The sequence below is a fragment of the Oryx dammah genome, unplaced genomic scaffold (assembly GCF_014754425.2).
Source record: "Oryx dammah isolate SB20612 unplaced genomic scaffold, SCBI_Odam_1.1 HiC_scaffold_2, whole genome shotgun sequence".
In the NCBI taxonomy this organism is placed as follows: Eukaryota; Metazoa; Chordata; class Mammalia; order Artiodactyla; family Bovidae; genus Oryx; species Oryx dammah.
Window position 1 is genome coordinate 62,471,232 of NW_024070186.1, and position 17,507 is coordinate 62,488,738.

Below are 17,507 nucleotides of genomic sequence, written 5' to 3' on the forward strand. Positions count from 1 at the left end.
TGATTAAACCAATCATGATGAAATCTCCATAAACCCCCAAGATGATGGGGTTTGGAGAGCTTCTGGGTTAGTGAAGTTCAGTGAGGTACTGGGAGAGTGGTGCACCCAGAGAGAGCTTGGGAGCTCCCTGAACACACACACACACACACACACACACCTCTATATACCTTACTTTGCCCATAAGATGTTACCAAAAAAACCCAAATGAACTTTTTGGCAAACCCAATATCTCTTCAGTTTGGCTGTTCTTGAGTTGTATCCTTTATGATAAACTAGTAATAGTAAGTAAAGCACTTCCTGAGTACTATGAGTCATCCTGGAAAATTATAAAACCTAAATTGGGGGTGGTGGGAACCCCCAATTTATAACTTCTTGATTAGAAGTATAGGAGACCTGGGGCTTGTGACTGCCATCTGAAGTGGGGGGGGCAGTCTTGTAGGATAGATCCCTTAATCTGTGAGGTCTGTACTAACTCTGGATAGTTAGTACCAAAGTTGAATTATTAAAAGCCCAGTTGGTGGCTGAGAGTTAGAGCAGTGGTACAGAAAACACCCACATACTTGGTGTTGAAAGTGTGTGAGGAAAAGGCAATCCTATATTTGGGGTCAGAAGTGAGAATTGCTAAAATGGTTTTGGCTCATGGAAACGTGGTTTCGGAAGAAAAAGGATAAAAGAGTGGAGGGTGAGAAATCTTTGATGGGTGGCCACTCGTGGTGTGAAACTGCAGTTGTGCTGTGATTAATTACTAAAGATAAGAGTTACCCATTGTAGAGATGAATCCAATGCCTGGGAAGCTGATTCGCTGAATACATTAAGAAATACAAACTAACAAGAAAAAAGCAAAATATACAATCTTGATTATCATTACCTGTTACAGCTAAAATGAAATTAAAAGAGAGTTTGAATTGGATTAATATTTACAGTTCATGGGGTTCCAAAGAATGGGACATGACTGAGTGACTGACACTCATTCAGATTCAAAATGGATGGCATAGAGAGACAAAGAAATAGAAAATATAAGGAACGGCTTCAGTGATAACAGAAAATTGGATGAACAGAGGTAACAAATGTCCAGCTAAAATTTTTCAATGAAAAAATAGCAAGGAGTAAGGATTAGTATTTTTTTTTAAATGTTGACAATTTTTCAGAATATATGAATACATGATTCCTTAGATTATGGAGCACGGTGACTTCCAGGTGAGGACAGTGTTTATGTTGGTAGGAGGTAGGGAATGGTTGGGGATTTTTCAGAGGCCAGTAGAGGTTACCTGGAGAGCTAGCAATGTTTTTTTTTTTTTACATTATTTATTCTGTAATAATTAGTTTAGCTGAGCATTTGTTTTGTGTAAATTTAAATGCCTGTGATATTTCATAATAAAAATGATTTAAAGAATAAATGAGAAAAGATGAATAACTTGGCTGAGGGGACTTTCCTGGTGGTCCACTGGTTAAAAATCTGTGCTTCCAATGTGGAGGGCCAGGGTTCAATCCCTTGTCCGGTAACTAAGATCCCACATGCCAATGTGGCATGGCCAAAAAGTAAATTAAAAAAAAAAAGGATAACAAATAACTTGGATGGGGCTCTATTTTAGGTGTGAAAAGCAGTGTTTATCTCTGGACCACAAGATCATCAAGAAAAGCTCCTGCCTAAAAGGTGTAAGGTAACTGAGCCAAGTATTAAAGCATAAGTAAATAGGACCTGAATGCCAAATATGTAAAACTGAAGAAAAAAAAAAGGATAATATTGCAAAATAGAAATTTCCAATTCTGCACACAACCGATTTGTAGAGTTTAAAATTAAGAACACAGAGACATTGTTTTACATAATTGAGAGTTCAGCCTTTAGGGATTTTAATGCTCAGCTGCATGATTCATTAGATAGCAGTGCCTAATGATTAACTATATTACAGAGTGGCTAGATTAGACAACATAAGTAAGTGTTTCAGGAAAAGTAAAATCTTAACATGAATATTTACCTCACTGCTCCTTTACCTGCTGAAATGAGTCAGTTAATTTTGAAATTATTATGGAGCTTTTTTTTTTTTAATGTAGACTGAGGTAACAGGTGATGGATAAGAGCCTGAGAAACTGTTAAGGCTGCCAAGATTGACAGCAGAAAGGGATCACTCTGTTCATGAAGGAATAAACTTGGGGAGTGTATTTGGAGAGCTTAGAGTGGGAAAACAGACTTGGCGGGAAGCTGCCATGTCAGTTGTGCACGTCAGTTGTACATGTGTACATTGCAAAGCTTCTCTGAGCATGATGGATAAAATACCTGACATCTGCTTTCTGCCGTGTATCTCATTCCAACCACACCACCTTGCCCCAACACATTGGTTTTTCTTAGGAGGCTAGAGTAAAAACTTACATTACTTCCATTTATTTTTGAATTACTGACTGGTATTTCTTTAAATGAAACATTGTTTGTCTTCAGTCAGGTCCCATAAGAAAACACATTAAGCAGGATGCATTACACTTTCAGAGAGGTCCAGGAGAAATGCAACCACAGAAGGCAAGAGACAGTAGATGAAGGAGACCAGAGGTGAGCAATGTTGTAACCTGCTACTGCAAAGGCTAAGTGGGCTGCTCACTGAGAAGTGTTTACTTTCATTAGGTAGAATAGTGCCAGAACACCACTCTTCCCATTGGGAAGACCAACAGTTTAATATTTTAAAAACAGAGACTTTAGCCCCGTATTTGAGGAATTTCTTTACTTTGGGAATAATTCTCTATTTCTACAAAGAATTCTTGTGGTACAAACATGAGATTATCTGTCTTTATAACCAACCTGGCTGTAACACTTTCATAATGATATTGGAGATGTAGGCTCTTTAATTCTATTTAAAAAATTGATAAAGTGAATTAGAAAGAGGAGGAAAATAGTTTAATCTTGGAAGTTCTTGATCATGATAAAATTATAATATTTTGAAGAAGAAAGAATAAAATAAGGAATTTTAACTTCCCATTTCAGAGAGCATAAGACTGCATTATCCTTACTGGTAAATGATGACTGAACAAGAACAAGGTTATAAATCTCAGTGAAAAGCAATTTTTAAAGGTCTATTTTAAAACAATATATTATTTCTCTGAACATACATATTTACTCTTGGGAATTAAATTACATTGGAAAGACAAAATATGACTCTATCCACCTAAGTGTTAAAGTAATTGATATCTGATCCAGAAAACTTTTCTATTAAACAGTACTAAGCACAGATCCATTACTGAATATTTATTTATTTAGCAAATAAATCTTGATGTTTTCATCAAGTGGAGACAGGATATGCTTATTGTATTACTTTATTATTATTAAAATACAACCATGCAAGAATAAGAACTATAGAGAATTGCATTATTTCATTGGAATATATGAATAAAAATCTCAAGCAAAATCTTTATAAATTAAAACATAATAATTCTAGGGTTAGTGAATTATTATTTGTTTTATATATACTGACTACTCTGCATGAATCAAACTAGATTTTTCCTTAAATAAGAAAAATGGATAGCTACACTGCTAAAATTCAGTAATTTCTTTCCTCTGTGAGATATAGTACAATATAGCTCTATTATAATACAGCTTTAAGATTTTGGTGGGTCTTACCACATTCCCCACATAGCAAAGAATGCACAGTGAATTCCTGAGGATATATAAGCCTATTTGTCCAACGAGACAGATTTGAATTTTGACCCTCCCTTATCAGTCTTATAGAGGTTATAAGGGCAGTATAAACATGGTCTTAGTGCCTGCCACTGAGGGAGGCTTCCCTGGGGGTTCAGTCAGTCAAGAATCTGCCTGCAATGTGGGAGACCTGGGTTCAATCTTTGGGTTAGGAAGATCCCCTGAAGAAGGACATGGCATCCCACTTGAGTATTCTTGCCTGGAGAATTCCAAAGACAGGGGAGCCTGGTGGGCTACAAGCCATGGGATTGCAAAGAGTCGACATAACTGAGCGACTAAGCACAGCAATGAGGGTGAAGTGAGTTTTTCTCATAATAAATCACTAATTTAGTTGGTCTATTTCATAAAAAATTAAAACTATTTAGACCTCTATGAATTTAAAAATGAGTTTTTTACAGTTTTTTCCCTTTGCAATTTATTTTTCATGTGAAAATCCCTGATAAGGGTGACTGTGAATTAGGGGTTAGCTAGAAAGAACACACTGCCTAGGGGATCTCTATCACAAATACTCTTCTTGCTTATCACCATCACCTCTGCCAGCTATTACTGGGCTCACAGCATTGTCACATGACCAAAGAGTAATGAACTCAATACTGTGTACGCTTGCTGAAGGTGACCTCGAGTTGGGCAGAGTTTCTGAGTTGGAGGTTTGTCTGCCAGCCTCTGCTGGGAGAGCTAAATGTACTAGTCTCCAAGTTTTAATGATAATACCTACTTATCCTGTAGAACTTCGATAGGTAGACTTTTCATCCAAGATCTTCAAGGTACAGATTTTACGACCTTCATCTGTTGACTGTTGATTTAGATGACTTCTAAAACTCCTACTTGAGACCTCAGTTTTTCCTGCTGCAATGCAAACTGCGTAATTGTGTTCTGTCTCCTGTGGGGCATCTGTGTCCCCTGGCATGTTCCCTTTCTTTGAGTGGATACAAACACGTATGTATGAGAACATCCACCTGTAGTTGTCCAAGGAAGGAAGAGTGAGTGGGAGGTAGAAGGGAATGGACACAAACTGAGTGTTTCTGAGGGTGAGTTTGACTGCACATGGGGGGATGTTTATCCTTTTTCCATTGAGTTCACTTGAATTTAATTGTGTACACTGTAGATGGAGTAGGAAAGCATCTACGAGTTATGATGTAAGGTAGTCTGTTAAGAGTTAAATCACCTGATTTAACAGAGAACCTCCAAATCTCAGTGATCTGAGACAAGAGAATTTTTCTTTTTTTTTAAATTTGTGTAGGTATTCAGTGGGTTGCCTTCCATATGGTCATTCAGGGATCCAAGCTTCTTTTGCCTTGTAGCTTCTTTAGTTCTGCAGTTCTACCCACTCAGCAAGGGAAAGAGGATTCTATATGGCAGAAGTTTATGGGTCAGGCCTGTGAGTGGCATATATTATTTCTATCCACATTCAAACACTGTCTGTTATTGAGTCACCAACCTCACTGAAGTGTAAAGAAAGCTGGAAACGTCTTCTGGTTATGCATGGAGGGGGAAAATAAAATAGTTTGGTAAACAACTAGCTAGTCTTTGCCACTTTTGGTGGCAAGGACTTCTATTCCCAAACTGCTCTTTCATCTGTTTTCTCCTCCACCATTCTTTTAATTAGAATCAGCCTTCCATTCCACAATTTGAGCTTGGGTTTTAATTGAAATATTCTTTAGAAAGAGAGGAAAAATACAGTCCAACTTTCACCCTGAAGTATAAATGACTAAAGTCAGGTATACTGTAGCACTACCTAGTATATTGTCTGGAATATATGTATTTAATGAATGTGTGATGTATAAATAAGTAGCTGAATATACAACTCATTGCCATTGTAGATCTTCTTCTTGTCTTGAGGATCTTGGGATTCTGGAGCATGGAAAAAACGATAAGAGAAATGGCAGAATAACACAGCAAGTTGGAGAGAGGACTAAGGTGACTTCCAGTCTCCAGGGGAGATCTAGAATCAGGGATCTAGAATTAGCATTCTGGCAGGGAGAGGGGATCTTAGAAAGTAGCTCCTGTTTGGGCCAATTTGTGTGATAGGGTGGCTGGTGTACATATAAAAAGAATCTGCACCAGGAAGCAGTATGAGGACTCATATAGGTGTCCTTAGGTTCTGCTCAAACTAACAGAACTGTCTCAGGTTGCACTAGCCGAGTCATCAGCAGCTGTGCCAGCCTGCACCAGACTTTGGAAGAGGACCCTTTCCTCACATGCCCTCAGGCTTCTGGGCTTCCCTGATGGCTCAGCAGATAAAGAATCCACCTGCAATACAGGAGACGTAGATTAGATCCCTGGGTTGGGAAGAGCCTCTGAAGGAGGGCATGGCAACCCATTCCAGTATTTTAGCCTGAAGAATCTCATGGATAGAGGAGCCTGGCGGGCTATTGTGCAGGGGATCACATGAGTTAGGCACGACTGAGGTGACTGAGTGCACATGTACAAGCAAGAGTGTTGAAACCAGAGGAGATGGATAAGAAAGTCCCATGGGAAGGGGGAAAAAATGGTGAACTGGATTAGATAATTACTGAGGAGAATCTAAATTTTAGAAATGATTGGATGGGATTGTGTCCCATGGGGTGGGAGAGAATACATTTTTGGCTCTGGGCAGATCAAAGGCAAACATGTGTAGGTTAAAAAAAAATTCTTATGTTTGTACATATTTGCTGTGTAACTGTCCAGTTACACTGAATGACTATTTGTTGAAATAAGTAACTGAATACATTTTTGGCAACATAGAAGCTTCTTAAATTCTATCTAAGCAGATAAAAGGAGAATCTTGGGGCTTCCCAGGTGGATCAGTGGTAAAGAAATCCACATGCCAATGCAGGAGACACAAGGTGAGGGTTTGATCCCTGGGTTGGCAAGATCTTCGGAGGAGGAGGAAATGACAGTCCACTTGACTATTCTTGCCTGGAAAATTCCATGGACAGAGGAGCCTGGTGGGCTACAGCCCATAGGGTTGCAAAGAGTCAGTCACGGCTGAGCATGCTTGTCACGACAAAACACTGTTCTTCTAGGCCCTATCTTTCTTTGTATGACTCACTGTCTAGCTACTGCCTTTGGCTACTGATAACCTGCCCAAATCATCACTCTGCACCTCTTGTGAGAAATATACAGAAGCTAAAGACCATATTTGACCTCCTCTCTTCCTCACCTTGGAATTACTTGAGGGGAAAAGAAGAGATGCCACTAAGACTTGCACATACGGTTAGAAATAGTGGTTTCACCATCATTCCAGCAATAGCTTTGGAGAGACCCTTTAATCAGTGCAACAGAGGCAAATAATGCATGTCATCATTGTAATAGTCTGTTAACCCAAAGTACCCATCATACAGAGCAAAGAACCCAACCAGTCCTTATGAAATTAAAAATTCAAGATTGCCTTCTCCACCTCCCCTTCTCCTTCAGAGACTGCATCTTTTCTCTCTCTGTTCTCATACAGCACTGTCACAATCCAGCAATTAGTAATTATAAAATAATGGAAACAATCATCAGTAACTTATAATTATCTTCTCTTTCATAGTATAAGATTCTTTAGCATGAATCGCCTTGCCAACAAATCATAATTCATCTTGATAACAAGTTTGATGGAGTCACATGAGACATGAATCTGGTTCATTAATGTTATTATTGTTTTTAAATCCTCTGTGGCAACAGTGCTTCCTAAGTATTAATTAATCTTCATAACTTCTCTGTGAAGTAGGTTAAATATAACTAAATTTATTCTACCAGTAGAGAAATTGACAAATCGGTGATCTCCTCAATGAATCCCTCTTCATTACCAATGGATCTGAGAGCAGATGTGGAAATAACTGAATCTTATTAATTTTCCATGACTCTAGATTGACATAATTGATTTCACTCTTTTCCTCCCCAAAACCCTCTGAAGATATCCATAACAAAATGATAAGTGATTTATAACAATTAGCAAAAATTGTGAGTTCTGAAATATTTTTATCTATTCTCCTCAGAATGCTCAAATTAAGTAAATCAGCATCAGTAGTCATTATAGCGTGTGATTTCTTCTCTTTCTATGCCTTCAAATTTTCATTGTTCCTTAGGGTTTTACTGTTTATATTTTAAAAATATCTTTTTTTCTGAAGAGCTTGAGGCATTGTGGAAGAAACAGATTCCATAGGACCTAAAGTTAATGCTTTCGTCCCATCTTGGCTTCTATCAGATGGAAATAAGGTACCCCAACGCGATGACATGGATTCAAATCCAAGGCTCGCTGCCGCTGATGTGGTGGTTTTCTGCGTATCTTTGGAAAAACTGTTTGTTTCTTCTGGTTACTGTTCTCATTTCTACATGAGAATCATCTTAGTCACTTGAGTTATGAGAGTAACAAGAGATAATGAATGTCGAGTAGCTGGCACCTTAAAAGTGATCACTAATGGAGTATGTTATTAATCATATAAATCAGTGATTTGACTCCAAAACCCTAACAAAAGGAATGCAGGGGGCTTAACAGGAAGATACAATATTAGGTGTACATACTTAGAGATTTTACTTAACATGGTAGTCATTGTTGATGGGTTTTTAATTTTGAAAGTAACAAAATGGTCTTTAATATTGTTTTGAGTCAATGATTTAAAGACATTAAAACAGCAATAACAAAAGCTTTTGACAACTCTTAGTATCTTACATAACCAGATATTTCTATCTCCGTTAGGGACTGGCTCTTAATTTAATACAAGAAAATTCTTAATTTAGAATAACATTTGGAACATAGTAGAAAGTATTGAATGAATAAAAGCAATTGGCTTCCAGAGACAAAAAGAGCAAAAAAGAACACCACAAGTGTTGTGTTCTTTGTATATACTTGACTATCCAGGTCTCCTTTGGATACCAATGGCTGAGAACAAAAAAAAAAAAAAAAAAAGAGGGGCATTTGAGGTATGCGATAAATGGAGCAAGGAAAATAAAAAGAGGAGGGACTAGAGAAAAAATTTCATCTTCAGGAAAATACTGGAATCACCTAGTCTACTGATGAAGGATATGAAAAAAGGTGACATTTTACACAAGTTACTCCCTCACTTAAAAAAAAAAAATCTTAGAGTTTCTAAGTGTTACCTCTCCTCTTAAAAAAAGAAACATGACCGATGACACAAGGGATATTACACTAGACCTATAAGGCTAGCTCTACATAAAACCTAGAAATAACTGTCTATTTCAACTCAGTTCAGTTCAGTTCAGTCGCTCAGTCATGTCAGACTCTTTGCGACCCCATGAATCGCAGCATGCCAGGCCTCGCTGTTCATCACCAACTCCCGGAGTTCACCCAAACTCATGTGCATCGAGTCGGTGATGCCATCCAGCCATCTCATCCTCTGTCACCCCTTCTCCTCCTGCCCCAATCCCTCCCAGCATCAGGGTCTTTTCCAATGAGTCAACTCTTTGCATGAGGTAGCCAAAGTGTTGGAGTTTCAGCCTCAGCATCACTCCTTCCATTGAACACCCAGGACTGATCTCCTTTAGGATGGACTGGCTGGATCCCCTTGCAGTCCAAGGGACTCTCAAGAGTCTTCTCCAACACCACAGTTCAAAAGCATCAATTCTTATTAGGCTAGTGTCTTTTTAAAGGGCCTTTTTTTGGATGGTGTCTTGATATCTAATTGAAGGTTGCACTGACTTTCTTGCTTCAAATGAGTAACAGAATTTTAGTAAACATGGTGCTTTCTCTATTTCATATATTGGGCAATTGCATATAACCATTTTGTTACCTACACAAGAATTCAGAATTTTGAAAACTAGTTCCTCCATATCACACTGATAGTCAGTCAGTCAGTCAGTTCAGTCGCTCGGTCATATCCGACTCTTTGGACCGTAGCACCCAGGACTGATCTCTGTTAGGATGGACTGGTTGGATCTCCTTGCAGTCCAAGGGACTCTCAAGAGTCTTCTCCAACACCACAGTTCAAAAGCATCAATTGTTCAGCATGCAGCTTTCTTCACAGTCCAACTCTCACATCCATACATGACCACTGGAAAAACCATAGCCTTTCAACTCAACAGATTAATTAAAAAAAAAAATCCTTAAAACTGAAATAACAAAAGTCAGAAACATCCCTGTATTTGTTTTTTTATGAAAATAAAGTGTCAGCTGATACTTTGAAGATACTAATTCTTACCTGTGTAGATATACTCCACGTATGCAGGATGAATTTTTGTGAAAACTTCTTTTACTTTTTCTATTTTATCAGCTCTGATTTTTGTTGCAAATGGTGTGTACATAACTGAGAAAGATTCCGCTCTGGTGATGGCTTCCTCAATCATGGCCTAAGAGAAAGCAAATAACCCATTTGGCATCAATAACAATATATGACTTTTTAAGAATGTAAAAAAAAATATAATTACCTTTATGGATGATTTAAAAATCTATATACTGTACTGCAGAGATAACATTTTGGTCTTGAATATTCATTAGAATGAACTTTTAATTAGTTCTGGAAATACTCTTTCATATTAGGAAAACCAATTAAATGGAGAAAGTTTGTAAACAGACACCTCTAAGCTGAGCTTGCTTTAAGATAAAAATAAAAATTCTCTTTTCTGAGGTGTCATTTTTAACTTGGTCTGAAACATCAAATTCTTAATCTAATATAATTATCTTATGAACAGACACTGATGAGCAATTTGTTCTTTAAAAAAGTAATTAAAATATCTAGATTTAAGTATTGTCTATAAATAACCTGACAAGCTAGACAAACTATATTTTTCTTCTTCCAATACCTGGCAAAGTCTTTTGGAGGTATAAAAAAAAACTTCTCATTTCCCTTCTAGTAAACTTTCCTTCCCTGCAGATCACAATGGTTGAGCCATTTAAGATGGATTCAGCTATTTAAGAATTTCTTTAAGTTTTCTTTGTTCATGTATGGTACCATTCTTGATAAAACTTGTCATCACCCAGAGCTTCCTGTTTTAACAAGGTCCATTACTATTTGAAACAGACCCAAAGGGAAGTTATGTGAAGTTTTAGAAAGGAATTTATTCCTTTCCTACAACTTTTCCTTCTAACAAGCTTTAACAATTGAATAAAAAGTGGAACTGTCTATAGTTATCTCTTTTTTCTGAAAATAGCATAAAAGAATATTATAAAAATTCATATATACTTATAGGAATAGTTTTTCCCCTACAACTCAGAGTGTCAACAACCAATAAGGAAAAATAATAGATTTGAAGTTTCCAACAAAGAAAATCATTTAACAAACAGCAACTTTATTATTACCGGCATGCTGCTGCTGCTGCTGCTAAGTCGCTTCAGTCGTGTCTGACTCTGTGCGACCCCATAGACAGCAGCCCACCGGGCTCACCCGTCCTTGGGATTCTCCAGGCAAGAACACTGGAGTAGGTTGCCATTTCCTTCCCCAATGCATGAGAGTGAAAAGTGAAAGTGAAGTCACTCAGTCGTGTCCGACTCTTCGCGACGCCATGGACTGCAGCCTACCAGGTTCCTCCGTCCATGGGATTTTCCAGGCAAGAGTACTGGAGTGGGGTGCCATTGCCTTCTCCGTATTATCAGGATGGTATATTGTTAAACAAGTTTTAGGCTAATATTAAACTCAGTAAGGAGTTGATTTTAAACTGAGAGACTGAGTTTAACTTTTTGATATCCTACTTCATTCCTCAGTGACTCCAAATGGCCTCTATGATCAGTTTTCTAACTTACAACTTAAATTTGTTGTGGGGCAAATTTCTGAATGGCTGAAGGAAAGAATTTGTCCACAAGACTGTCCTTTACAGGTTTGAAGAAGTGAAAGGGGAACAAAGAATGTGATTGTGATGCCAAATCTAGAGCCAGCAATTAGATGGAGGTAGCCATGGATTATGAAGCAGTGGGTTCTGAGAGTGCAGCATGTCGGGATGCTGAGGCCTGGATGCGACGATGGAAGGCTTACAAAGGGCAATGCAGGCAGCAGCTCTGGAACTCAGAAATGTGGATTAAGAACTCAAGCTGTTTAGGTACCAGGTTCTGGTCTTCCAACAAAAATAAATATCCTTTATATTGGGTTGGAGAATATTTTCTCCAGCTTCGTGCTTCCTTGTTCATTGCTGGAACATGGAATATGCTGGAATATATTTATTGGTGCAACTAATTCTCGGGTGGCCTGACCAGACCAAGAAGGTAAGTAGTTGTACCTGGATTCGTGTGGAGTGAGGTGCTGAAGAAGGAAGCTGTTCTAGATCTCAGTTCTAAGGTGTTGATCTGCCTTTTGTAGGCTCCTAGTTCCTGTGTGAGTTTGCTAGGGCTGCCATAACAAAGTGTCACAGACTGGGTGGCTGAAACAACATAAATTTATTTTATCACAGTTCCCGTTCCAGTGGCTAAAAGTCTGAGATCCAGGTGTCTGCAGGGTTGATTTCTTTTTAGACCTCTCTCTTTGGCTAGCAGACGGCCAGGTACCTTCCCCTGTGACTTCACATGTTTTTCCCTCTGTGTATGTCTGTATTCTAGTCTCCTCTTACACTGGTCATATTGGATTGTTGGTGTTCAGTCACCCAGTCATGTCTGACCCTTTGTAACCCCATGGGCTGCAGCATGCCATCCCTGTCCCTCACCACTTTCTGGAGTTTGCCCAAATTCATATCAATTGCATAGTGATGCCATCCAGCCATCTCATCCTCTGACGCCCTCTTCTCCTTCTGCCCTCCATCTTTTCCCAACATCAGGGATTTTTCCAAAGAGTTGACTGTTTACAGCAGATGTCCAAAATACTAGAACTTCCACTTCAGCATTAGCCCTTCCAATGAGTATTCAAGGTTGATTTCCTTTAAGGTTGACTGGTTTGATCTCCTTGCTGTCCAAGGAACTCTCAGGAGTCTTCCCCACCCCGACAGTTCAAAAGCATCAATTTTTGGCACTTAGCCTTCTTTATGAACCAACTCTCACATCTGTACATGACTACTAGAAAAACCATAGCTTTGACTATATGGACCTTTGTTGGCAAGGTGATGTTTCTGCTTTTTAATATGCTGTCTAGGTTTATCATAGCTTTTCTTCCAAGGAGCTAGCGTCTTTTAATTTCATGGCTGAAGTCACCTTCTGCAATGATTTAGGAGTCTAATTCCCTGTCTATTTGCCATGAAGTGGTGGGACTGGATGCCATGATCTTAGCTTTTTGAATGTTGAGGTTTAAGCCAGTCTTTTCACTCTCCTCTTTCATCCTCATCAAGAGGCTTTTTAGTTCCTCTTCACTTTCTGCCATTTGAGTGGTATCATCTGCATATCTGAGGTTGTTGACATTTCTCCCACCTATCTTGATTCCAGCTTATAACTCATCCAGCTGGGCATTTCTCATAATGTGCTCAGCGTATGAGTTAAACAAACAGGGAGACAACAGACAGCCCTGTCGTACTCCTTTCCCAATTTTGAACCAGTCCAGTTTTAACTGTTGCCTTTTGACCAGCCAACAGGTTTCTCAGGAGATAGGTAAGATGGTCTGGTATTCCCATCTCTTTAAGAGCTTTCCACAGTTTGTTGTGATCCACACAGTCAAAGGCTTTATATTGAATTAAATCCCATTTAAATACCTCACTTTAACTTAATTACCTTTTTAAAGACCCTATCTGCAAATACAATCACCATCTACAGCTTGGGGTTAGGACTAGCATATGAATTTTGCAGGGGACATGGTTCAGCTCATAACACTTCCTGACATCCAAATAGCCTTTCTGGCGGTCTCTCTGAATAGCTTGAAGGATATATTGCTTTAAATTCTGAATCAAATAATTTTAGTGAAGGTATTTAATCCTCTACTTTGCTCCCAGAAAGGTATTAACAGTATCCCAGTAAGGGCAAGACAGAAGAAAACATTCTCTCCATCCCATTTCTCTTCCAATTGCTGGCAGCTTAAGTGATGCTGGCAGAATAGCTTTGCCTTTAAGCCATCGCACAGCAGGACAGGAAGACTCGTGCCCAAGAGCCTACACCAGCTTTTTTTTTTGCAAGTGGCAGAAGAGTGGTTTTCATGACAGTTTGATCTGCTTGTTTAAGGCATTGTGCTCTTGGCTTAATGCTCAAGACATGGCATGCAGGCTTTCACAGTGTTCTCCACTCAGGAGGGTATATGCTGGAGTATATACCCTCCCTCTGTCTTCACTCAGAGTCAATAGAATTGGGGTGCTTTTGAGGCTTCTGCTCTCCATCTTGAAGATGAGTAAAGAAGTGAGTGAGCAAGCAGAGTGTGTAAGAATAAAACTGAACTTTCAATGGAGACACTTTCTCAGATGAAATTACTACAGCTCCAAGAAGAACTATTACAACATAATTTTAAATATATATTTACATATAAAGTTTTAAACACATATATTTAAAATATAAATGTATATACACATATGTAACATTTCCGCTATATTGTTGACTAATTTATTTGTGAAGTAGTCTAGAAAAATTTAGCTTTAAAATACTTGTTATTACTATAATTATTATTGTTTAAAAGAGTGGGAATTTTTTATTGTTTTTGGTTGGTCACCAAAATATCAGGTTTTCATTTTGTGATGGCAATAATAACTTAGAATTGGGCTTGTTTTTCATGAGCAATCTATGTCCATTTTTTTAAAAAATTATTTTATTGAAGTAGGTGACACTGGTGGTAAAGAATCTGCCTACAATGCAGGAGCTGTAGGAGATGTGAGTTTGATCCCTGGGTGGGGAAGATCCCCTGGAAAAGGAAATGGCAACCACTCCAGTATTCTTTCCTGGAAAATTCCATGGACAGAGGAGCCTGGCGGGTCATAGTCCATGGAGCTGCAAAGAGTGAGCAATGGCTTAGTGAGTAAGCACATAGTTGATTTACAATGTTGTATTTCTGCTGTACAGTAAAGTGATTCACTTATATATGTATATGTACATGTACGTTTTTTTCCGTTTTCTTTTCCACTGTGGTTTATCACAGGATATTGACTCTAGCTCCCTGTGTTATACAGTAGGACCTTGCTGTTTATCCATTCTCTATTATAATAGTTCACAGCTGCTGATCCCAAACTCCCAATCCATTCCTCCCTGCACCTTCCTCCCCCAGCAATCACAGCTCTGTTCTCTATGTGAGTCTGTTTCTGTTTCATGGACAAGTTCATTTGTGTCACATATATATATGAGAAGGCAATGGCACCCCACTCCAGTACTCCTGGCTGGAAAATCCCATGGACGGAGGAGCCTGGAAGGCTGCAGTCCATGGGGTCCCTGAGGGTCGGACATGACTGAGCGACTTCACTTTCACTTTTCACTTTCATGCATTGGAGAAGGCAATGGCAACCCACTCCAGTGTTCTTGCCTGGAGAATCTCAGGGACGGGGGAGCCTGGTGGGCTGCCGTCTATGGGGTCACACAGAGTCGGACACGACTGAAGTGACTTAGCAGTAATATATAATTTATTTATTTAATTTTGGCTGTGCTGTGTCTTTATTGCTGCATGAAGACAGCTGTCTCCATTTTCTCTAGTTGTGGAGAGCAGAGGGTACCCTAGTTGCTGTGTGCAGGATCTTCTTGGACCAGGGATCGAACTCATGTCTCCGGCATTGACAGGTGGATTTTTCACCACTGAGTCACCAGGGAAGTCCTGTGTCATATTTTAGATTCCAGATCTTAGTGATATCATATGGTATTTGCTTTCTCTGTCTGACTTACTTCGCTTAATATTACAATCTCTAGGTCCACTGATATTGCTGCAAATGGCATTATTTCATTATTTTTTTGTGGCCAAGTAGTATTCCATTGTATATATGTACCACATCTTTATCCATTCATCTGAGGATGGACATTTAGTTTGCTTCCATGTTGTGGCTGTTGAGAATAATGCTGCTATGAGCATAGGGGTGGCTGTATCTTTTTGAATTATAGCTTTGCTTGGATATATGCCCAGGAGTGGGATTGCTGATTACATGGCAACTTTTAGTTTTCTCCATGGTGCTGCACCAATTCACATTTCCACTAGCAGTGTAGAAGAGTTTTCCCTTCTCCATACCTTCATCGGTATTTATTGTTTGTAGATTTTAATGAATAATCTAATGTGGGCGAACTGAAGATTTTAAATGCAAAGACTTTTTTTAACTGGGATATTTTATAATAATGATAGATATTAACATATAAATTTTGATTTACTTTTTACCACCAGTCAAAGATTTTCCTTGGTTTTGAAAATAGAGATGAGAAATTGAAGCTTGTAAAAAAAAAAGTAAATGCACTGAAAATGAAGGCAGATTTCAAATGGTCGTTTTTAACTTGACAATAATTTTCTGCAGTTGTGTCATTCTTTCCCAATGTGTGAGGTTTTCTGATGTCAATAAATGTCTCACGTATGCAGAGGATGGGGAGCGCAATCATGGGGATTGTTTGCATGGGGAGCAGTTTGCATGGGGAGCAGTTTGCAATGGGGAGCAGTTTGCAATGGGGAGCAGTTTGTATGACCTGCTGTTGTGTGCATTGCTATTAATTTTGCTTTCTTTGCTGTTACACAAAAAGAAGCTTTGAAATTAGGTGTTCACATTTGGGAGTCCTAATAATTCTCTATTGTTATCCTCATGTTATCAAGTTTTAAAGATTATAGTTATACAAACCAAGAATGTGTGTGGACAGCTCACTTCCTCTACAAACAGTAACATAATAATTTCTCCTTATACTTTAGCTAAGCAAAAAAGAGCATTTGCTACTTCAGAAATCAACTTGCCCAGGATAATTGTAAACCAAGAAAGACCAGGAGAGATAGGGAAGAGAGATACTCTATCAAGAATAAAGGAAAAGCAATCAAAGTACGGAAAAAGATGACTAGCGAAAAAGAAAAGAAACAAAATTTATCTCCTTCTTCTAAATCCAAGTGGGTTGATTCTTCCTGGTAAATTTTTAAGAGGACTTAAAGTGCCCAGGATAAATCTTGCAGTAACCATAAACCTCAGACATTTCCAGGATGATGGGATTATAAAATTCCCCCCCCCCTTTTTTTTTGCTGGAGGATTTGGATAAATTGTAACCTTTTAACTATGTGTCCATGATGGTGGTTCAGTGAGTAGAATTCCTGTCACTGCTAATGAGAAAATGTGATAAAGTTATTATAGATTATTATCAAATTATTCCTTTAATGTTCCCATTATCGGGGTTGCCCATAATTGTAGTGAATTGCTTTACTTACAGGATTAAATCTGGAAGGAATCTTGGGAATTTTCCAGTTCAATTCATTGAGTTGCAGATGGCTTAAGTGACTTGGAGAGGCATAAGTGACTTTTCTAAGGATTAACAGCTTTTTAATTTTATAGAATTTAGAATTAGGTTTTCAAATATTATATTTCACATTCTCTTTGGAAAATTGTTTTTATTTCCTCAGCTTTATCCTTGTGTTTAAAACAGCCATAATAGACATATCATCTTAAATTCTGAAGTATTTAATTTAATTTTGCAGTATATGTGAGTGCTGTAGAACTTTAGAACATATATAGATCTATTTATCTACCTACCTACCCATCTCCTAGACACCTGGTTAGGCATTTTCCCTTGTAGTTAGGTGTGGCCATGTGGCTGAGGGCAGGCCAATGGAATGTAGGCAGGAATGATATTCTTTCCAAATTTAGCCCATAAAACTTGCCTAGTATGATCTTCTATTTTCTTTCCTTATCAGCTACCTAGAGAGGAAGACTCCCAGGATGTGGATGAAGATGGAGTTACAGGATGGAAGGAGTACGGGTTCTCCTGTTGCTGACTGGAGGACGGACAATCAGCCAGGAACACCCACATTGGACTGTACTGTAAGTGAGAAATCAACATTTATTAAGTTACTAGAATTTTGGAGGTTTTTTAAAAATAATTTAATGTATGTATTTATTTTGTTATTTAATTTAATGTATGTAT

General features: G+C 38.4%; 1 protein-coding gene across 1 annotated transcript in view; it reads right to left on the reverse strand.

The window, feature by feature from the left end:
- The window catches only part of SPATA16 (spermatogenesis associated 16), a 241,850-nt gene that overhangs the window by 54,564 nt on the left and 169,779 nt on the right, over positions 1 to 17,507 (reverse strand). Inside the window, 1 exon segment of the mRNA XM_040265364.1 lies at positions 9,802 to 9,949. Within this exon segment, the coding sequence (XP_040121298.1) occupies positions 9,802 to 9,949 (148 nt within the window).